This window comes from Chrysochloris asiatica, unplaced genomic scaffold (genome assembly GCF_000296735.1).
Source record: "Chrysochloris asiatica unplaced genomic scaffold, ChrAsi1.0 scaffold00257, whole genome shotgun sequence".
Lineage (NCBI taxonomy): Eukaryota > Metazoa > Chordata > Mammalia > Afrosoricida > Chrysochloridae > Chrysochloris > Chrysochloris asiatica.
In genome coordinates this window covers 1,697,714-1,719,907 of record NW_006408775.1, presented here as the reverse complement: position 1 = coordinate 1,719,907, position 22,194 = coordinate 1,697,714, and the positions used below count along the sequence as shown (strand labels likewise).

The following is a 22,194-nucleotide window of genomic DNA, read 5'->3' as shown; positions in this document are numbered from 1 at the left end:
TAGGATCCGAGTCTGGCCCTGGGCAGCTGCCCGTCCCCGCTCCCACCCCCCAGCAGCTTGAGGTCGGAGGGGAGCCTTCCTGGTGTTGGGCGTGACCTGTAGCCAGACTAGGAGGTAGAGAGTAGAAGGAAAAAGGCCACCCCGGGGCCGGCTCCCGGGGCCGAGCAGGACAGTGCCCATGAGGACCCTCTGCCTGCATTTCGCTGTGGACATGGTCCCAGCCACAGTCTTGACCTCCTTCCCCCACCAAACAGACAAAGTCAATAAAGACGTCAGCTGACTGCTACATACAGTGTCTGTCTGGGCCACGGGCCCTTTATTTCATGAGTCCTCATGGTTTCACACGAACTCCGTGAAGTCATCCACAGAGGAGATGAGGCGCTTTCTCTGACCCGTCTCGTAGGTGGGCACCGGCTCCGTTGGGACTTTGGTGTGGGTGGGAGGGAGCAGCGGTAGGCTAGGGTTCAGGTAGTGCTCCTCCCGGATCTGAGGGCAGAGTCCACAGGCATCAGACGGGATGGCACCACTGGGCAAGGACCCCCTGCCCCAGGACCCCAGCAGGCCTTACCCGGTGGCGTAGTCGCTTGATGTGGCGGAGGCGGGCGATCCACTTGGAGGGGTAGATGTCAGTGGGGTTGGAGCGGCTGTGGTGCACCTGGGAAGCCATCTGCATGGGCAGAAGCAGCCCACTAAGCCCACCTACCCACTGCCATGATGTACCCCCACATCCCTGCCAGGACAGCTGCCTCACTCACATTGGCATGCAAAGCCATCTGGCGAGCCACAAAGGGCAGGTTGCAATCAGACACGATCTTGGCCACACTGGTGTCTACCAGGCCCTCCATGTCTGCAGAGAGACGGACGAGGCTGGGTCAGCACTCAGAGCCCAGGGGCCCTCACCTTTCCAGGCTCAGAGCCTCACCTTTCCGACACTGCAATGAGACCAGGTTGCACTCGTAGTCCAGGGGGGTGATGATCACGTGCACAAAGTTGAACTGGCCCTGTGCAAGGGAAGGGGGCGGTCTGCTCAGCTCAAGGGGCTACAGCTCCCACCGGAGCATGTCTGATCTGCAGGTGGCCAGTGCTCTGTCCCTGAATTCAGGTCTGGGACTGTCTGCCCCTCTGCCTGGCTGAGTCACTGTCCCCAGTCTGGGAGGCTGGACCAAAGCCCCACCCCTTCCTCCCTGGTCCACACCTTGATGGTGCCCAGCTTGAAGTCATCACCCGAGTCGTTGTAGATGATGGACACAAAGTCATTGCCCAGGTGGCGCTTCTTGTCACAGCGGTGCCGGTCTCCATCCTTGGTGGGCATCAGTGTGGCGATGTGGAAGACGGCTGCAAGAGTGAGGCTGGCTGGCTGGGGGTGACCCTCAAGGGGGACCCTGCCCCAGCACAGCCCCAGAGAAGGCCAGTGTGACCACTGCACCTTGCATGATGTCGTCGTGCCAGCAGTAGGTGAACTGGCCGTCCTCTCCGCCCACGTCCAGGCCGCCCAGGTACACCTTGTCTGGCTGGCAGTCCTTGAGCTCGATGAGCTTGCCCAGGCCTGTGAGGAACTCCGTGTACCTGTATGAGCCGTGCTCATTGGACAGGATGGCCAGCTCACTGTCACTCTGCGGGGAGATGGCACAGAAGTCCAAGGCCACCCCAGGACAGTCCTGGGGGTCCCTGTCTCAGTCACCCTCTGGCTCAATGTACAACAATGCCCTCAAGCCTACTAACTCTCCACTGTTGGCCAGATGGCCCCTTCCTCCCACGTCCAGATACAGTGGGTGGACAGATCCCAATCAAGTCCATTTCCACTGCAGCCAAGGCTCAGTGCCTGCTCCGGTCTAACCACCAGGCAGGCAGGCTGCTGACCACCCCCCAGCCCAAGGCCTTAGCTTCGCTGTCTGTAGATTCTGCTCACCTGCCTCTGCACAAACCTCAATCAAGCCAGGTACCTAGGTGCCCAGTAGGCCAATCATGTCCCCAACAGGACTATCACTTGACCAGGCCACGTGACAGCAGAGCCTTTGTGTCCCCAGAAGAGCCGGCAGAAACCAGACCTCTTGGTCTTGGGGACCACTGCCCTCCCTCACGCCCTCTGACACCACCTACTGGTGGCCTCACCTGGCCCTCTCCCACATAAAGGACGGCGATCTTGTGTGTGTCGTAGGAAGGGATCTGGTCGAGGAGCTGAACAGACCGCTCGAAGGACTGCAGGCACACAGAGTCCTCCTGAGCCTGGTGACAGGCCGCCCCGGGGCCCCCCAGCTCCCCAGCCAGTAGCACCCACCTCATTGGGGAGAAGAATCGGCTTGTTAGACTCATCCCCAAAGAAAGGGGAGTGGTAGAGCTGCAGGAACACGAAGCTGCCAAGGACATAAGTTGGCATGAGGTGCCCCGCCCAGCAGGGACAGGCTGAGGGGCCCAGGAACAGTGTCTGAGAGCCTCGACCCACCTGGGGTTGATGCCCGGCACCTTCTCGGTGTTGGAGGCGGCAGCTCGGCTCCTGAAGGCATCCCTCTCCACCCGCTTACCCCTGCGGGACGGGGCCGAGTCGGAGATGGTGTAGCCTCTAGGCCGCAGGCCACTTGGGGACCGTGGGGAGCCCGAGGACAGCGGGCTCTCATGTTGGGCAGGAACTCGGGCCTGGCCCTCCTCACCTGCAGCTGGCCACATTACACTCTCACCATCTAGTGTCCCCGACTGTGACCGAGCCTTTTCCCCAGTGTCCCCAAGAACGTCCTGTAATGTCTGCAGCTCGGGGGAGGAGCTGGACTTGCTCAGGGGCTGTGAGGGCTGGAAGGAGAGGTCCACGCAGGGCTGGCTGCCCCCAGAGGTCACAGCCCGCTCGATGGGGATACTCCCAGGCACTAGCTCCTCGGAGGGCAGCAGCTTCTCTTCTTGACTGGACGTCGAGGAAGACTGCGGGTAGGTCATCCGAGAGTGGCCTGGTCAACAAGGGCCCTGGCGCCCACAGCCCCAGACCTAGTCCCAAGCACTCACCCTGCTGTAGTCGCCAGCGTGCCGGAAGCACCTGTCAGGCCCTGTGGTTGCCTCGAAGTTCTCCAGCTCAGAGGGTTCGCTGGGCAAGATGCCCTCGCTCAGATGTCCCTCCTCCAGAACCGCCGGGGAATCTGGGGGACAGACAGCTATGGGTGTCGGTGGTCTGTGACGCACACACGTGGTCTCAGGCACCAGCCTTTTCCCTACTGGCAGGGCCTGGCCCACCATCCCCTGACTTGTGTCCAGGTTGTCCAGCCTGTGGAGCTGGTGGTACCCCACGGAGGCTGCAGGATGGCCTACACAACATGGAGGAGGGCCAGCACCTGACAGGCCCAGGAGAGAAACCCAGGTGGCCCTCCCCACTTTGGCCCCAAGGAAAAGGCTGACACCCAAGATGTCTCAGCACACAAACGCACGCAGTCAGCCAGCCAGTCTGAAACGCAACGCTTACTCCACGTCCAAGGCAAACCCGTGGCTGCCGGAGGGTCCTGTCCTAGGCCGGTGGCAGGGTGCCGGCAAGCCCAAGCAGCAGCCGAGAGTGGGTGTAGCCCCGCGTGCCCCCACGTGCACAGTCCACCAGCTGCCCGCAGGAGCCATCTTGCCCTGCCGCACCTGGGGGCCCCTGGGGAAGGCAAAGCAGCCCAAGCTGCCCGTCCACAAAGCCAATCGGGCAACCGTGATGTCAGCCAGCTGAACTCCACTGTTGTGAACCACACACAGCTGCAGTCACTGGCCTGGGGAGGCAGAGCAGGGGTGCGCACGGCTCGGGGCTGGGGTCCCGCCGGCAAAGCAGGCGGCGTCTGCTCAGATGTCCTCATGCGTGTCAGGGTCCCCGGAGGGTGACCAGTGGGGGTGCTGAGAAGAGCGCCCCTGAGCCGCGTGAGTACCTGCCCAGGAAACGCTCCTGTGCAGCTTGCCTTGGCCACTGGACGGGCTCAGGGAGGAGAAAGAGGCCACTGCAAGGGAAGCCACGTGAGCGGCCAGGTCACAGGACAGACTAGCACAGTGAAGAGGGCAGGCAGCACTAGCCCTGCAGAGGAGAGAGGGACCAGCAGCGCCCGGCCGGGGCCCAATGCCTGTCAGCTCTGGCATCTCTATGGACTCGAGGTCGGGACAGGCGTGCCAGAAAGGGGCTGTGTCCACAGCCCTGGGGACAAGCTTCCGGCCAGCAGGGGTAGGAGAGTAGGCCATAGAGGGCCCAGACGGCTGCGCTTACCTGTGTTGGCCCGGGGCAGGAGCGAGGGCTTGGTGGTGCTGGCGGTTGGCACCGACAACGACTTGTACAGAGCTGTGTCCCGGTGCTCCTTGAAGCGCTCAGCGGCCATCAGTGCATTGGAGAGCTCTTGCAGAGGCATGTTGTTGATGTCCGACGAGAAGGGGCTCAGCGGGTTCTCCAGGCTCATCAGCCAGCTTGTGTTCCCTGGGGAAGCGGGGCGGTTCCCCCCAGATGAGCACTGAAATGACCCCAGTCCGGGAAGCAATAGCATAGCTAGGGGGCGGGCACCCTCACCTCCAGCCCTCAGCAACCTGGTGGTCACCAAGGGATCAGGTATCAGTAAGGCCAGCACCCACCCCCCACATTGTTCCCCCAGGCTCTGCTGCCCACTTTGCACTGAACCCCCTATACCATTTCAGTGGGGGCGGTTCTGCCACACCCCCCACCCATACCTGTGGGCCTCCGGACCAGGATCTCTGCCCAGCCCTGAGTCAGCAAGGGGACATAGGCTGCCAAATTTGTCTTCTGCTTTGGCGCCGGCTTCTGGGCACCAGCTGAGGCCTTTTCGGGCTTCGTGGCTGGAGGGATCTGTGGCCCAGAAGTGGAGCCTCCTGGGAAGTGGGAAGCTGGAGTTTCCAGTGCCCCGACACGCAGGCCATGGCCCCCTGGAGAAGGGGGAGCCAGAGAACTGGTGACTACCTGACCCACAGAAAGCTACCACACAGAGCTGCTCTACCTGGGGCCGATGGTGTGTGGGACACAGCCTCAGATCCCACAGATCTCAGTGTATTCAGGGCCACAGGAAGGACACCACAAATAAGGTCCCACAGGAAGAGCCTCATGGGAAGGGTCCCACAGTGGACCAAGGTTCATTGGAACCAGGATGGATGAGACCTGAACACAGGTTTCCCCACAGCCACCCCCAGGCGAAGCGTGAGTGCCCAGCACTAAGTCAGTTAGCAGTGGGTCCAGTCCTGGAGCATGGGGCCTACCTGACATGGAACGAACCCGGTCACGGGCCCCGCGGCACACCTGCACCCCAGCCTGGGACTCCAGCTTGGCCGGCGCCTCCTTAATCTGCCTCACGTGCATGCCAGGGTCGGAGCTGAAAATGGAAGTGGCCCAGGGGGTCAATGAAGACCCTTGTAGTCTGTGGGCCAGCCACCACAGAGTCTAGGGGGTAGGGGGGACTGTCACCTCAGTCCTGGGTCCCCCTGCAGCTCCCCTGGGTCCAGGCCCAGCAGTGACCGTGTACCAGTCCCCACACTCGTCGTCACGGTGACCAGCTTGTTCCCGACAAGCCAGGTTTTGGTCCGGCCTCCAGCAAGGAGGAACTCTCCCACGGGGGACCTGCAAGTCCAGTGAGCAGCTCCTGAAGACTGGTGATAGCGAGGCAGCAGGGAGGTTCCTGGGACCGACGCCCTCCCGCCTTACCTCTTGGGGACGGCTGTGAAGTTAGAGAAAACGTATCTGGCCATCATATCTAGGCATGTCTCGGTGAGCTCCAGGTGAAGGGTTTTCAAACTGTCGTCTGCCTGGGCCACCGAGTTCTCATCAGCAGAGCCCAGGCTGGAGCTGGTCAGAGAGGTCTGGATCCTACTGGGGAGGAGGTCACAAGCTGGGTCAGTGCTCTGAGGGCCTGGGCTCACCACCTACCACCTGGGGCCAAAGCTCAACGCATGCACGTGCCCAGGGGCTGGGCCTCACCCACACCATTCCCAGGGGCCCCTCCTATAGGAAACCCAGGCCACTGGCCATGACAAGAGAGATTTAGTAGCCACGAGGGCCATCGGGCAGGACTTGGTGGCAGAGAAATTTCGTCATGCAGAGAGAGAGGCCCTGAGACCAAGATTGCATTCTGCCCACAAAGCTGGGCCCACAATGCCACTCCTGGAAAGGACACCACCTCCCAGTGAAAGGCATGAGGGCTGCACCCCAAACTTGTCCCAGGGTGCTATCTGGCATCCCCCTAGAGGCAGGCCCAATTCACATGCAAATTTCATAGCAGTTGCCAGAGTTTGTCAGTGATAAAGAATCTGCTGGAAAACAGGAAGGATGGGGAACCTCAATACCAAATCTGTCCAGCAGAGGCCGCCATAAGTCTGGAGCCCAAGCCGTGTGCTGGTGAGGGGCCTACAGGGCTGTGTCCAGCCAGCACACAGCAGGTGCCCCCAGTTCACACCTGTCCAGACACCAGCAGGGTCCCTGGCCCACCTTCTCTAGGGAGCTATGCTCCCAGGCAGGTTCCCCCACCCACTACCAAAGTCCTGCTTCCCTTCAGATACAACAGAAGGCAGAAAGTTTCTAGAAGAATGCTTGGAAGGACAGTCCACACTAGAGAACACCTCCAGGACTGATCTCTGTGCTGCTACATAGCCGCGCTCGGCAGAGGCCTGTCCTCCAAGAAGCTGGTGTGCCGTGCAGCCAGCCCGTGCTCTCAGCAGGCTTGGGGACAGAATGCAACCTTTTCAGCCCTCGCCGCCAGGCTCCCCTGGGCCGGGGGCTGGGCCCAGCAGAGGCCACCTTGGGCCTCCCAGCAGATGCAGCTGAGGAGCTGGGCGACGGCGGACATGCAGGTAGCCCCATGCACCGCCCAGCCGCGGGCCCCACTACCTGCGCACCGCCTGCTCAGACACACTGATACTGCGGCACCGGAAGACCTCAGCCGCGCAGCCCTCCTTGCGCTCTTTCACAGGTGGAGAGTGAGTCGGGCCTTGCTTGGGAGGCCTGGCCGGCCTTAAACTACCAGGGAGGGGGGAAGGTGGGAGGACGTGCCATGGCCCAGGGAGCCCACTCCCGGGGAGGGGGTGGGCAAGCCAGTGGAGGATCAGGGAGGGCGATGGAGACCCCACAGGTGAGAGCAAGCAGACAGCATGCCGGGGGCACAGAGCGTAGGAAGAGAAACAGAAAACAAAACGCGTGAAATACGTCTGACCAACGGGACAGGGCAAGTAAGGGTGGGGGAAGGGGGGTACAGCAGATTCCAGGTTCAGGACCAGGCCTGGCTGTGTGGGGCCCAGCCTTGCAGGCCGCAGGCCCTCAGAGTCCGAGAACTCTGGGCTCAAGGCCTCAGCTGCTGATGGCCAAACCAGGGTTTGGGGGAGCAGCTTTGGAGTTTGGCCCCAACCCCCTGATTGTTCTGTTAAAATGCCAGGTTCCCATCCAGGAAAAGTCAAAGCAGCTTTGGGAGCGGGGCGGAAGGGGCAACCGCTCAATGACATGCACAGGAGAACATAAAGGCCCAGCACCGCGCTCTTGGACGCAGGATGGGGAAGGAAGATGGGAGCTGGTGGGTGTGAACTGGAGGGAGAGGGAGAGGGTGGTGGTGGTGGTGGTGGGGTGCCTGTGTGCCTGTGGTCCCCTCCCCATCAGAAGTCACAGTTGCCACAATTCGGCTCTGAGCTGGTCGGACCCCAGCCCCTGCAGCAGCCAAGTCGGGTGCCACATGACATAGTCACCAGGAAGCACCACGGTAAGGGGCCCTGTCCTGCCTTACAACCCTCAGCCCACAGCTAGATGGACAAAGTAGCCCTCACACCACGCGTTCTGGTCCAGGTGCCAGCCGCTCCCTTCGGCGCATCCCTGCCCATGCCCTGGAACCTGCGGCTGGGCCCGCACCTTTTAGGCCTCTCGTTGAGACTGGTGCTCCGAGCTCTGAAGCTGTCCTTCTCAGGGGTGTCGTCGAAAGACAGAAGGACGTTGGAGCGAAGGCCCTGGGAGGGTGGTGCAGATGGGAACCGTGAGGTGGGTGCTGGACAAGCAGGCACCGCACAATGCCCCCGGGCCTACCTTAGTGATGTAGGGAACGAAGTCTTTCCGGAAGGGCAGGCGGCACCGGATGAACCACATGGCGATCACGTGGTGAGCCAGGCACACAATATACTGATTGAACCTGGGGGGAGATGATGCTATAGAAGTCCACCCTGGTCCCTGTGGGCTGACTGGGCAGGCGAGGACAGGGGAGACCCAGCGAGCACTCACTTGGATGGGTTTGTGTAGGGCAGTGAGATGGCAAATACACTGGCATACTGCTCGGCAGCGAAGTTCCTATAGAGGTGCGGCAGCCGGGCCAGAGCTAGACAGCAGCAGAGATGACCTTCAGGGCTGCCCAGAAGCTGTCACAGCCACCAGCGCCCCGAAAGCAGGTCTGACCAGAACAGAATTCCCTGACCCTTGACCTTATCTTTGTTCCAAACAGCAGTGCCAGGCAAATGTGCCCTAGACCCACTGGTAGGGCCCAGGATGGAACGTAAACAAGACAGACCACAGAGAAGACACCCTGCAAGGCCCATATAAAGGCAGAGGTGCTGGCTGTCCTGGTGGGTCCACTTCCTGCACACATGGACTAGATGCTGCAGTCACTGCTGAAGGTGAGGACAAAATGGTCACAGAACCAGGACGAGACGCTGGAGAAAGAAAGGGTGTCTCCTCGGAGACACGAGAGGGGCAGCCAGCACAATCACTGGAGTCGACCAGGGCATCCGCAAAAAACCAGCATGCCCAACACGGGGCCAGAGAAGTCAGCAGAGGTGACTTGAAGCAGCCAGTCCAGCCCCACCCTCGGGGTCTACTATACGCACGCACACACACACTCGGGCACTCACAAACGTCAGCCATGTGTACACACGTGACCAGACAGGTCCATACAGGTGGACGCACACACTTACTGGACAGGAACTCGAGCAGCGGGACCGCCATGCTGGCCGTGGCTGAGATGTGGGTCAGCTTCACTATCAGCACAGGCAGCGCCTTGATGACCACGTCGGGCATCTCCACACTGCACACGGCCAGGGCTAGCACGCATTGGCTGGCACAGCGGTAGATGAGGCCTTGCTCCAGGCAGTACACCATCTCTCGCTGAGGACAGACAGTGCCTCAGGTCCCGCCTCCCCAGAGCACCTTCTCTAGAGGTGAGGAGCCAGCAGACCAGAGGCCAATCCTCACACTGCTCTCTAGGGGTCCCCAACAAACACCCAGCACACCGGACTCCTGAATCCTGGGGTGCACTCAACATGCAGGGGGAGACAGGGGCCCTCACTGGAGCTAAGCGTGAACCATGGGCATTGCCCTGACAGGTGTGTAGACGCCTGACCTGGGGCCACGTACTCCACTTGGATACTTGTTCTGTTTCTGCTTCAGATGAGAAAATACACCTCACAGTTTGGTATGGGGTACCCTGAGGTTCCTACATTGGGGGGCAGAGACATCCCCCAATGGTCCCCAGTCTGCCGGCAAGAACCAGGCAGCAACACTCTCAGGAATAAGAGAGACAGCACAGATGGGGAGAGGGGAAAGGTCAGGGTCAGCACCTCCCGAAAGCCCCTGCAAGAGAAATTTCTCCAAGTTCCTACAGATTTAGCTGACTGGCAGCAGGGCCCAGCAGCCACAGGGGGACAGCGCCAGTCACCGGCATCCCCAATCACAAAGGGGACACTGAGTCGCCTGCTCCGAGTCTATGTCCAGGGGCCTGGGGCACCCTCACCTATCTCCACCTGCAGTCCCTTACCTGCTTGCTCTTGTCCAGGTACTTATGGTAAGAAATGAGCGCCATCAGAACCGGAACCACTGCCAAGTGCAGGTCGGTTCTGGAGAAGCCTTCTGGGGTGTTGCGGAGCCGTTCTAGGGTTTTGGGGCCTGAAAGCTAACATCAAGGCCTAGACATCAGAAGGCTCCGGAAGGGCACAGAGAAGCCCACCAAGGAAGGGTCAAGGGTCTGGACTTCCATTTTTAGGGACAGGTTCCTCCCTACCTTTGCAAAGAAATGAGTGCCCCCTGCCCCAGGTCTGAGGAGTAACCACAGAAGTCCCGGATACAAAGGGAGACTACCCAAGAGCCCCACCCCTGGGATCTGTCCTGAGCAGGGGGAGCAGGTAGGCCAGTTGGCAGCCACCTGGGACCCAGGCAGGACCCATCCAGACTCCGGTTTCATCTAAATATACAAGTGCTCCCAGAACCCCAACCCCAACCCCGTGTGAGGGACAGGACAAGGGACCCCGGGCTGAGACGGCCAATTACCATGGAGCAGAGCGCAGAGGACAGCTGGTCAACGCTGCAGGGGGAGGTGAAGATGAGGACTTTGTAGCGCAGAGACTCAGGCAGCTTGCTAAGCACCAGCTTCAGGACTTTCCAGTCTGTCTCCTAGAGGGGCAAGGGGCTGAGCCAGGGATGAGGCTTCCGAGTCCACTTCAGGGGGGGGGGGGGCTAAGCCCAGGCACATGGGGGACCCTCTGAGTCCAGTCATGGGAGGGGCTGTGAATCCAGGTATGTGGGGGTGGATCTCTGAGCGGGACCCTGGGAGAGCGGCTCAGCACTGCAGTTCTGTGGACAGGAATTCAGGGCCTCAGCAAGCCCTGCCCTATTCTCAGCTCTGCGGCCTCGATACTGCTCACAGGAGGGTCACTGGCTCCCGAAAAAGGCCAGCTGCCTTCCCCACGTCAGGCTGAGCAGGGAGACCTGACAAGGCCCACCACCTCCCTGCTCCTGCCCTGACCAGAGCTTCCATGTCCCTGGATTCCTCTGCCTTGCACCCTCCCAGCCATGGCCTGAGGTCCCAACAGAAAAGCACAGGCCCACCATCCCTCCCCTGACAGACGCCTGCCCAGAACATTGTCATTCTCCTGCAAAGACACATAAGGCAAAACTGGCAGAGCCACGAGGGAAGAGCCCAGCAGCACGGCGCCCCACACACTGCTCAGGATCACCACACCCCTCTAGACCCGTAAGGTGCACCAACGGCCTGTCCTCAGACCCTCAGGGATGTGGGGGCCGTGGGGGTTCAGGGCAGTTCCCAGAGCTAGTGCCTCTCTCCTCCTCCAGCATCCAGCTCATCCTGCCTGGCTCCCCCAGGACTGCAGAACACGTCCCTTGGCAACATCTCCACCCACCCAGTGCCCTTCCCACCCACCTTGTCCACTCTACCACAAATCCCTAAGCACTTCTTCCCATTGCCAACCCTCCTAAAGAAGAGGATCCCCTCACTCAGCCCCAGTGACTTCTCTAATCTTCCAGAACTTTCTGCCCCCCCGCTACATGCAAGCTCTGTTTGTGTAGCTCTGGAACCTTTCCCACCTGCAAGACCAACTTCACTTCACTGCCCCTCACTGAAGGCGCCCAACACAGTCTCACGGCCCAATCTAAAGCCACAGCTCACCTGTCCCGCACCAGGCACGGTGTGACCTAGAACCACAGTTGATCTGTCCCCACACAAGGCACGGTGTGATCTAGACCCACAGTTGATCTGTCCGCACACCAGGCACGGTGTGATCTAGAACCACAGTTCACCTGTCCCTGACCAGGCACAGTGTGATCTAAAGCCACAGCTCACCTGTCCCCACACCAGGCACGGTGTGATCTAGAACCACAGCTGATCTGTCCCACTAGGCACGGTATGATCTAGAACCACAGCTCACCTGTCCCCACACCAGGCATGGTGTGATCTAGAACCACACTTCACCTGTCCCTGACCAGGCACAGTGTGATCTAAAGCCACAGCTTACCTGTCCCCACACCAGGCACGGTGTGATCTAGAACCACAGTTGACCTGTCCCCACACCAGGCACGGTGTGATCTAGAACCACGGCTCATCTGTCCCCACACCAGGCACGGTGTGATCTAGAACCACAGTTGACCTGTCCCCACACCAGGCACGGTGTGATCTAGAACCACAGCTCATCTGTCCCTGCATCAGGAGTGCTCTGCACAGAACACGTACTCAGTGCTGGGTCCCTGCTATCGTAGGACCCTGGGGCCAGCGGCCTGAAGAAAGCTCAAGCTAAGCCTCCTAGATGCAGCAGCACAACTGGCAGGAGTGGATCTGGGCCACGAGTCGGATGCTTCTTTGGAGCACCTGCCTGACCCTGTTCACAGGGCTCTGGGGACCAGGTGAGCTCACCTGCTTCAGACATTGCAGGAGGACGCGGAAGAGCAGGGAGTAGGGCAGATAGCCAAGCCGAACAGCAGGGCCAACAGCTGCTGGGCCAGGAGGCCCCGTGGGAGGTGAGAGAGGGCCACTGCTCTTCTTCTCAGAGCTGCGCTCCGGATCCCTGTAGAAGCAATGGAGATGGAAGTGCCTGGTCCACCCAACAGGATCAGCACCAACTGGGCCCACCCAGATGCCTCCCAAAGCCACCTCTCAGAATCACCCACGCGTGTGGGAAACACAAGTCCCACACCCGAGCACAAGCCCACCCAAAGACACGCACGTGTGGTCACAGAGACAGTAGGGACTGAAGCGTACAACACCATCCTTGTTGGGCAAACCCAGGCGGTGCAGTGAATCCGCACGGAGCAGCAGCAGGAAGTCAAAAGCCTACCAGGAACAGAGAGGTGCCATCTCAACAGAGCACGATGCACAGCCCCAAGGGGCAGAGGGCACCTCTGAGTGTCCCCTTGACCCAGGCATCCTTATTCCAGCTGCCCTTGAAAAAGGCAGCTGCAACTCTTCCAGCTAGGTCATGGGAGGTGACAAGCAGGGAGGAGTGGGCCCGAGACAGGCCTGGCAACAGAGCCGTCCAATACGTCTCCTCCCCTGGAGCCCACAGGAAGCCTGCCACGGAGATGGTCCCCCCAGGTCTCATGTGAGGGAAGATTTTCCAGCAGAGACTGAGGGTCCATTCTGGGGATCTCATACCAACATTGGGGAACTTGGAGCAGCTGCCCCGCCCCCATCTCCAGGAAGTAACTGGGACCTCTGCCATCTCTTGCTAAGCATCGATCCCCTTCTCTACCCCATCCCTGGTCCCTCAGAACGCCCAGAATAATGGGGAACAGAGGTGGGCAGGCTATGAACCTTCAGCCTTGAGGGCCTCCCGGGAGGACCCCTGAGCAGCACCCACCTGGAGCCGGATGCTGCTGGCGACGGGCAGGCTGTACGTGTGCTGATAGTGCCTGTGCAAATGCTGAGTTAGCAGCTCGTAAACACGTACCGCGTGGCTCGCCGGCAAGGCGTAAAGCTTGGTCTGCAGAGAGCGTGAGATCACTGAGACACACCCTCTGGTGCCCAGTCCCCACATTGGTGGGTGGGTCTCGAGCCAGTCTGTGCTGAGACTCACATGGTCATATCGTGACTGGGCAGTCAGGAGCACGCTCAAGAGCCCAGTCCTCACCAGTATGGCTCCAAACCCTCAGGGACAGAGTCCAACAAGACGCAGCCCAGGCAGGAGCTGATGCCCTCCCTCCAGCGGACTCACCTGAAGGATGACCAGGAGCCCCAGGACCCCAGTCCTCACATCCTCCAAGGAGGCCGAGTAGGCAGGGATATCTCTGTCTTCCAGCTCAGGTGGCGGGGACAGGGAGCGAGCGATCACCTTGGAAGGAAGGATGTGTATCTCAATGGTGGTACCTACAGCGGCAGTGGATCCCTCGAACTAGCAGCACTGTGGCCTCCCACGGTACCTGGGCCCCCAGACAGAAAAGCAGAGTCCACCCTGGGGCTAGAAACCGGCTCCCAGGAGCCCAGTCGTGCGGCCCTCACCTTCTCGATGATGTCTAACAAACTGCTGAAATGATGTGTGTGGCAGCCCTCTGCCAGGTCCACCAGCAACTGGGTGGCCAGCCTGCGGACCTGGGGGTCTTTGTCCTCTGGGATGTGGGAGAGTTGGGAGATGACCACGGAGTTGATCAGCTCCTCCTATGGTGCAAGGACAGCAAGGTGAGTCATCGAAGGCTGGCTGGACCCCCTTCAGTCCCCCGCGCCCTCCCGCCCAGCCGGCTCCACAGCCACACCTCATAGAATTGCCTGTTGATGAGGAGCACGAAGGACAGGACGTCCAGGACCTTGATGCGCACGGCACTGCGGGACTCGCTCCTGGGGGCGAGGACGGACCTGCTGGGCGGCCCCCTGGCCCCCCTGGCCCTGCCCCCGCCCCAGGCCCAGCTGACAGCCGGTACCTGAAGAAGCTCTCCATGAGCTGCTGCAGTGTGTGGATCCAGCCATCCTTGGCCGGGTGGATGGACTGGGCCCTGAAGGACACCAGGTTCAAGAGGGAGGATTCCTGTGGGAGGGGACAGCGCACAGGGGTGGGTTTCTCCTCTCCCCTGAGCAGCCCTGACTGATGGCTGAGGGACGGGGGGACACTACTGAGCACCAAGCCCCCTTCTGCCCAGAGCCCTGGCACAAAGCCCCACCCCGAGGCCACTCTCACATGTCTCTGGTCTGCGCATCTTTCCACGAGCTCAAAGTATCTCTCCTGGGAGCCGTGGAACTCGTTCTGGTCACACAGCTCCTCCACGGTCGTCAGCAGGTCATGCACAACGGTTCTGAGCTCCGGGCTCCCCAGGCTCTGCCGTGCAGGGGACGGGAGGGGGCCACAGTGACGCCAGCTTCCCCACAGGACCGCTCCCGCCCGCCCGCCCTGTCCACCTGCTCACTGGAAGCTGCTGGAGCAGACGTTCCATGATGTTCAGCAGGAGGTCCCAGGTCACAGCCTGAAGCTCCTTCCTGTACTTCTTAATGAGTCTGCTGATGGAGAGGACGATTTCGTAGGACACCACCTCGTTGGGGCAGGTCATAGCCTGAAACACAAATCCCATGAGCATCAGCAGTCGGCTGCTACACACATGCCCCAGGAGCCCCCATGGAGCCCACCCTGGGGCCCAAAAGAAATGGTCTAAAGAAATCGGTGAAGCGTCCAAAAAGGCCTTTTCTGCACGACTCTAGCAGACAGGATCCTGAAAGGAGCTGCAGCCCGATTCAGTTACACCATCGCCTTTAAAATTCTGGTCCTGGCTCCTCAGCACCCGAGAACCAAGAGTTCCAGCCTCAATCCTAAGACAGGCAACGCAACAAGGCACGCCTCCCCCTCGGGGGTGGGGTCACACTAGGAGGGTCTGTGTCCCCCCATGAGATGCTGAGTCCCAGCAGTGCTCTTCACTGGGAGATGGCCTCACTTCCCAGAGCGCTTCTTGAAGGCACTCTGAGAGGTACACAAGGGAGACAGGTGTTCAGGGGGAGAGGCGGTGACCACCCCCCAGGAACATGAACTTGCAGGAGACGCCGTTCATAAACAGGAAGTCTGCTGGAGACATGACAGTAAAGCCACCAAGCAGCACAGAGCCTCGGGGGCCAGGATGAGCACAGCCCACCTGAGTCCTCACCTGTACAAGTCCTGGAAATCACGTTACCTCATAAAACGACGGTAGCACCGATGTTGGGGAGTTCTTCAGGGAGTAGAGTCGGTGTGCTCCCCAGAGCGCCATGCCAACAAAGAACACGGCTCCTCTCAGCAGCGGTGCATCCTCCATGTAGGCTCTGAAAATGTCCCAGCCAAGTAGGAGGTGGGCGTCTCAAGGGGGCAGGAGGGTCCCCGCACCTAGGGGCCAGATGTCTCAGAGCTGGGCAATGGGGGCTGGGCAGGAAAAGCGAGGTTCACAATGCAATTGGCAACTAGTTGCTGCGTTTGCTCCTTCATTAAGTGGCCATATCTTGTGCCCTGGGTTATGGGGTGGAGACAAGAACCTGGCCTCAGGAGGCTTACAGTCCACAGAGACAAAGACCAAGTCAATGAAGCACTTAAAAAAACACAGAATTTCTACGGAAAATTACTAAGCAATTCCACTACACATTCTAATTAAACCATCCAGAACACAGGAAAGGAAGGAATACCCTTTCATTCCACAAAGCTAGATAAAGGCATTGTGATGAGAAACAATTCCAAAGCGACCTCCCTCATGGATATGGATTCAGAACTTCTCCACAAGGCTCTAGTCTAGGGGATCCAACAAGTCCTCCAACTGCACATGAGTGCCGCACACACACGTGAAGGCAACTGTGCCCCAAACTGGAGGTCACCAGGATGTCCTTCACCAGGTGAAGATGAAACAGACATAGGCTATCCACACAATGGGGGATCATTCAGTGACAACAAGAGGTGAATCAGCCAGCCACCAGAAGACACAGCGGAACACCTTAAGTGCAGAGTTAGGGGAAAGCAGCCAATCTGGGAAGGCCACATCCCATGTGGTAACAACTCTAACTATGTGATGTTCTGGAAAAGACACAACTAGACAGTGAAAGATCAGGAGTGGCCAGAGGGGACAAGTGGACAGGGGGATCCCAGGGCAGTCTAAGGGTGGTCTGACTATTCTGTGACACTATTACGGGGGGACAGGGGATCCCAGAACAATCTGAGAGCACTGTGACTATTCTATGATACTATTATGGGGGACAGGAGAGCCCAGGACAGTCTGAGAGCTGTGTGACTATTCTATGTGATATTCTGTGTGCTACTAATCTGTGTTATACTATTGCAGGAAACACATGACATTACATGTTTGTCAAACCCACAGGAATGTACAACGCAAGGAGTAAGCCCTAACCTGAACTGTGGACTCTAGTTGACATGGACCAACATGATCCACCAAATGTGAACCGCACAGAGCATGAGTCCCTTATCCAGTCAGCTGGTAACATACCACCACTTGCTTACCAAATGCTCCCCAACATCAGTACTGTGTGTGTCGAAGAGCACACCTAGGGACGTGGTCTGTAGGGTTTTCAAGGGTTAATGTTACAGAATAAGATTTCCATGTCTTTCTTCTGAGTTGATTCTAGGTGGATGCAGCAAGCAGCTGAGGGTAAGTATCTGCACCACCCAGGGACTCCCAAGATGTTAATAAAATGAGGGGAAAGGGAACATGGGAAGGAACTTTCAATTCTTTTTACTCACATTTCCTAGACTCTAAAAATGCCCTACAAAATCAAAATTATTCATTTTCAAAAGCACAGTGTTTTTCAGGATACAAATCTTTACAGGAGCAGACTGCCACATTTCTCCTATAGAACGGTTCAGGGGTTCAAACTGCCTTTCAGTTGGCAACCAAGTGCTAGGGCCCAATCCAGGTGGACCCAACATAACACAAACCCGTTGCCAACAAGTGGCTGCTGATTCTCAGCCAGGCTGTGGGCAGAGAACTGCCCCAAGGGTATACACTTCATGGCACACAGGGCAGCGGGTGGCAGCCCCATATTTAACCCTTGTGTCACGAGGGCTTGTAAAAATTCAATACGGATGGAATAAAAAATCTCTAACAGATAAAAACCAAGTTAGCCAACCAGTACAACAAAGTATGTGGAGGCTTAATTATTTAAACTTCAAGGTCAATTCGAACTACAATATTGGCAACTCCAGCTCACCAGCCACTCCTTGGAAACCCTATACAGAGCAGATAGAAGTCGGAATCGACTAGATGGCACTCAATGGGTAACAGATAAACACCACAGGGTCCATCTGTAACGGAGTATCTCCGGGCCATAAGGAACAACAATGTCCTGCCACGGGCTAGGGTACAGCTGAACTCAAAGACACGGTGCCGAGTGGACAAAGCCAGACAGAGAGACACAGAGAGCCTGACTCCAGCTACATGAGACACCAGGACAGGCAAATGCAGAAGCAGAAGGCAGATTCATGGCTGCCAAGAGCTGCGGGTATGTTAGGCACTGGGCTGCTAACTGCAAGGTCAGCAGTTCAAATCTACCAGCTGCTCCACAGGAGAATGATGAGGCTGTCAGCTCCAGTAAAGATCGAATCTCGGAAACCCTATGCCAGGCTGCTGTGAGCTGGAATCAACTCGTTGGCAGTGGCCTTTGGTTTCAGTGCTGGGAGCAGGACGAACACAGGCAGTGACTGGCACAAGGTCTGGGGGCTCTTGAGGTGATGAGGTTCTATAGCCGCAAGCTGTGCGTGGCTTTTCTGTCAGTGAAACACACAGCCAAGCAGGTGCACACAGAGGAACGTGGAGGTTAAAGGAGCTCAGAGGGCAAGGAAGAGCTCTCCAGAGAGGGAGACGGTGGGTGGAGGTGACACCCAGGCTGGGTCACACCAGCAGGGCATCCTCCCTGAGGGGGTTTATTTTTATGGGCAGGTGACAGTCACAACTGGGAGGCTCAGCCACCTTGTACAGGCACAGGGGGGAAGCCAGGAGACCACCGGGGCTGAGAGACGACAGCAAAGCCTGCATCAGAGCTGAGTATCAGAGTGAGAGGAGAGCGGCTAGAACCGGGACCGCAGTCTGCTCACCTGTCCTCCATGATGCGACACATGTTGTAGACAGCACTGTGGCCCAGGTGGGTCCCCAGGAGGTTACGCATCAACTGGGACATAGAACAAGGCATCCGCATTAGGACTCCCAACAGTGCCACCAGAAACCTTAGGGCCATACTACTGGTCTCCCTGCCCACAGTCACTGTCTGACTGCCTTGAGGCTCAGCCAGCCTATTTCCTGGCTGTGGGCTGGGCCCCGAAGCTCAGCTCGGGGAGGAACGTCTGGGGGCGATGGCTGCATGAAGTCTACCTTCCAGCAGGGCTCGCAGAGCTCCTTGACATTGATGGTGCGGCAGAGGGTGATGATGAACAGAGGCAGGCTCTCAGCGGGCAGGCAGTTGTAGCAGACCACCGCATCAAGCACCTGCAGGGAGACCTGTGGAAGACAGTGGGCAGGGCTGGCGCCGCTGTGCACATAGCGCCCTCCCTGGGACACCAAGGCGAGCACTTGGAGGTCACTGAGTACACCCTGGGCCTCGTGGGCAGCAAACACGTCTTGCCTCTCAGTCTTTTTTTTTAATTGTGGTAAAAATACAACAAAACAGTTGCCAATGCAACACCTTCCCACGTGCAGGCCCACCTTGTCTGACGGAGCCTCGCTTTGCTACATGTTGTTGTTGTTGTTGTTTTTACACACTGAAGGCTGGAGGCAACCCGACTTTGAGCAAGTCTACCATACCAATGTTGGTCTTTTGCCAACAGCCTGCGCGCTCACATTGTTCCTCTGTTCTGTTTTGATCATGCAATTGCACATGTAGTAGGTCATGCCACTTTTACACACTGGGAAACCAAAACATTCATAGGACTCAAGTTGGTTTATTACAATATTCACTTTACTGTGGTGGTCTGGAACCGAACCCACCAATTCTCCAAGGTCTGTCTATCCACCATAGTGACGTCATGTTGACCACGTGTATGAGCACATTTTCCCATCTCCCTCAACAAGGACTCAGAGGCCCCTCAACATTGTTGAACATAGTCCCAGTATGGCAAGGACCCCAGTGGTCTATCTCCAGGGAAGGCACACATCAGTGTGTGGTCAAGCAGGGCCTTCCTGGAGCTAGGCTGGAAGGAACTGACCTCAATGTCCATGGAGGAAGCAGTCCGGATGCACAGGAGACAGATCATCCTGAGAAAGAAAGGGCCAGGTGAGGTGAGCTCAGGCACATGCCCGGAAGGCTGGGTCACCCTGGTCTGAGTTTGTGGTGCTGTGAAGTCAGTTACATGAGGGGCTCATCCTGCCTCAGGGCGAGGCTCTAGTGGTCAGCTTGACTGTGCCAGCCTGTTCCCAGGGCTGGGTGGTGGGCGTGAACAAGACAAAGGCTGGCCTTTACGAACTCACAGCATTTCTCAAAAATAGGGTCAACAGAACACCAAAAAGCCGATGGAGCCGTATGCCTGCTTCACAGCCTTACAGTAGCCACTTCAAAAGCTGGTGGTGGTGAGTCAGTTTTAGCTCCTAGTGACCCTATACAGGGTTTCCAAGGAGCAGCTGGTGGGTTTGAACCACCAGCCTTGTGGTCCAGTGCTTACACTGTAGTGCCGCACTTGTTGTGTTGTTAAGTGCCGTCGAGTCGGTTCCGACCCATAGTGACCCTGTACAGGGTTTCCGAGGGTGTAAATCCTTACGGGAGTAGAAAGCCTCATCTTTCTCCCGCGGAGCGGCCGGTAGTTTCAAACCGCTGACCTTAAGGTTCGCAGCCCGATTCGTAACCACTACGCTACCAGAGCTCCTGGGATTCCTCAACTTTAAATACAGGGTGGCTGTCTCCTAGGAGCCCTTGCGACACCAAGTGCTCCGCTACTAACTGAAAAGTCCGCAGTGAACCCACCTGATCAAACGGGAGAAAGACGAGGCCGCCGGTCCCAAGATTCACAGCCTTGGACACCCTAGGGGGGTTCTATTCTCTTACAGGGTTGCTAGGGTCTGCCTGACTCCCAACTTTCCCACTCGTCTGATGCAGACCCACGGTGGGGGGACTGAGTCCCCATCTTACTGAACCATGGACGCGATGTATCCATCCAGGTAACAGCTGTTGAACTTGACCAGGTTCACCAGCACCAGCAGGAATTCTGAGGACAAGCCAACGCCCATCCACTGCAGGACGAAGTCAGCTAAAGAGGAGGGGGGAGCAGTTGGCATGGCAGCAGGACCCGCTAACCACAGTGTCCCATTCACTGGACACCTCACACTGATGGCAGAAGGGGCTAGACTGGGGGTCAAATAGGGCGGACCAGGAGCCAGAATGGCAGTCACACCATGTATGTCACACAGGCGCCCTGACCCCAACACAGGTGTTTAGAAGATCAATTCCAGGCCCCACACTGGGAGCTGTCAGGAGACACAAGCATGCACTCAGCTGCCTGCCAAACAGCCTTCCTGGGGCACCTGAGGACGGCTCCCTGGTGGGACCTGCCCTGGAGCACAGAGCAAAGCTTTTCCTCCTCCTTCCCCACGAGGGCATGAACTCTCAGCATCTGAGACATCATTACCACCACAGGACCAAGGGGAGCAGATGCAAGAGGGGAGGGAAGGGGAGGGACACAAGACCTGAGGCCCTCTCCCAACCATGGCCCTCCCCAGGGATTGAGGCCCAGGGCCTGGAACGAGGCCCAGGTGTCTGCATTTTTAACAAGACCCTAGGAAATTTGAGTTCCCTTCCAGGCAGAGCGGAGTGGCACAGTGTGGAAGCCCCTGCAGGTCAAGTTGGGAACTGCAGTGCTCTCCCAGTGCCCAGCATCCATCCAGGCAACATCCCCGGTAAATGCGATCAACTGGGCCAGGGAACCCTCACACCTAAAGCGACACCCACCCAGCTCTTCTTCCAAGTAGGTTATGTGTCTCCCGTTGTCCGTGAGGGCCTTGAACACCTCCAGTCTCTCAGGCAGGTCTTCGTTGGAGGGGTAATCCTTGATGACTTGGAAGAAGAGTGCTCGGAGCACCCCCAAGTGTTCTCCCTGAGGACAAGGCGGCAGGTTCAGCAGAGCCCGACTGGGACCCTCAGAATCTGGGCTCCAAGAAGTCCCAGGAGTGCGACGGACAAGAAGACCGAGCAGGGGACTTGCCTGCCGGACATGGGACTCGCTGTGGGGGCGGGCACAGGACTACTGCTCTGCTCACCAGTGGGCAGATGTGTCGGGCTCTAAGCACCACAGTGGCCACCCCAGGGACAGACACAATATTTTTCTCAGAGCTGACAAGTTTTAAAGTAGAGGCAGGCACGGGGACAGGGGACTCCAGCAACTCAGGGGACAAGGCTGTGCAAGCCCATCACTGTCCTGATGGCACTATGAGCCACCTCCTGAACCCTCACCATTTCCTGGAGACAGACAAAATGACTTCTACCCCCTCCCCAGGTGAGCACTCTAGCTTCAGACTCTAGCAGCCCCTCAGCTGAGTCCCTCGGCCGAGCCCTGCGTGAACCCAGCCCTGTGCCTTGACCCTTGCCCAAGACACAGTCCTCACTCAACACAGCAGGAACAATCAGTGGGCAGTCTCAGCCCTTACCTGGCCCTGCACGAGGGCCTTGAGCAGGGCCAGCACTGCATGACGGGCCTCCGGTGGCCGCTCCGGCTGCAGCAGATCTGAAACAGCCTTCCAAAGCGCTTCCACGGCATGCTGGGAGGAAACAGCAGAGGACAAGCACAACAAAGGGGTCTCCTAACCGAGGGTGGGGGTTGTCAAGTGCCACTGAGTCAGTTGACTAATAGCAACCCTGTGTACGGTTTCTGAGGAGCGGCTGGTGGGTTTGAACCACTGGCCTTGTGGTTAGCAGTACAGTGCTGATCCTACAGCGCCCCTGGACTCCGAGTGATCTGGTAGCAACTTTCAAACACCAGCCACCAATCGAGTCCACCCTGACTCATGCTGACCTTGTGGGTGTCAGGGTGGACTCATGCTGACCCTGACCCATGCTGACCCTGTGGGTGTCAGGGTGGACTCATGCT

At 58.3% G+C, this 22,194-nt stretch overlaps 1 protein-coding gene across 1 annotated transcript in view; it reads right to left on the bottom strand.

Moving 5' to 3' along the window:
• Nucleotides 1-339: 339 nt before the first annotated feature.
• Nucleotides 340-22,194, bottom strand: part of TSC2 (tuberous sclerosis 2) — a 26,191-nt gene continuing 4,336 nt past the window's right edge. The window contains exons 3-44 of the mRNA XM_006873956.1: nt 21,755-21,865; nt 21,060-21,204; nt 20,244-20,361; nt 19,327-19,375; nt 18,497-18,622; nt 18,223-18,296; nt 15,329-15,455; nt 14,576-14,719; nt 14,350-14,487; nt 14,096-14,199; nt 13,931-14,012; nt 13,680-13,835; nt 13,396-13,512; nt 13,042-13,164; nt 12,409-12,515; nt 12,099-12,249; nt 10,223-10,345; nt 9,714-9,848; nt 8,875-9,064; nt 8,189-8,282; nt 7,997-8,099; nt 7,826-7,920; nt 6,821-6,949; nt 5,642-5,806; nt 5,405-5,557; nt 5,200-5,312; nt 4,660-4,872; nt 4,208-4,411; nt 3,879-3,947; nt 3,722-3,791; nt 3,443-3,613; nt 3,217-3,287; nt 2,992-3,122; nt 2,444-2,910; nt 2,279-2,354; nt 2,113-2,217; nt 1,427-1,613; nt 1,196-1,335; nt 923-1,001; nt 756-847; nt 569-667; nt 340-486 (exon numbers count right to left, since the gene is read on the bottom strand). Of these exons, the coding sequence (XP_006874018.1) occupies nt 340-486; nt 569-667; nt 756-847; nt 923-1,001; nt 1,196-1,335; nt 1,427-1,613; nt 2,113-2,217; nt 2,279-2,354; nt 2,444-2,910; nt 2,992-3,122; nt 3,217-3,287; nt 3,443-3,613; nt 3,722-3,791; nt 3,879-3,947; nt 4,208-4,411; nt 4,660-4,872; nt 5,200-5,312; nt 5,405-5,557; nt 5,642-5,806; nt 6,821-6,949; nt 7,826-7,920; nt 7,997-8,099; nt 8,189-8,282; nt 8,875-9,064; nt 9,714-9,848; nt 10,223-10,345; nt 12,099-12,249; nt 12,409-12,515; nt 13,042-13,164; nt 13,396-13,512; nt 13,680-13,835; nt 13,931-14,012; nt 14,096-14,199; nt 14,350-14,487; nt 14,576-14,719; nt 15,329-15,455; nt 18,223-18,296; nt 18,497-18,622; nt 19,327-19,375; nt 20,244-20,361; nt 21,060-21,204; nt 21,755-21,865 (5,493 nt within the window). The remainder of the gene's footprint in view (nt 487-568; nt 668-755; nt 848-922; nt 1,002-1,195; nt 1,336-1,426; nt 1,614-2,112; nt 2,218-2,278; nt 2,355-2,443; nt 2,911-2,991; nt 3,123-3,216; nt 3,288-3,442; nt 3,614-3,721; nt 3,792-3,878; nt 3,948-4,207; nt 4,412-4,659; nt 4,873-5,199; nt 5,313-5,404; nt 5,558-5,641; nt 5,807-6,820; nt 6,950-7,825; nt 7,921-7,996; nt 8,100-8,188; nt 8,283-8,874; nt 9,065-9,713; nt 9,849-10,222; nt 10,346-12,098; nt 12,250-12,408; nt 12,516-13,041; nt 13,165-13,395; nt 13,513-13,679; nt 13,836-13,930; nt 14,013-14,095; nt 14,200-14,349; nt 14,488-14,575; nt 14,720-15,328; nt 15,456-18,222; nt 18,297-18,496; nt 18,623-19,326; nt 19,376-20,243; nt 20,362-21,059; nt 21,205-21,754; nt 21,866-22,194) is intronic.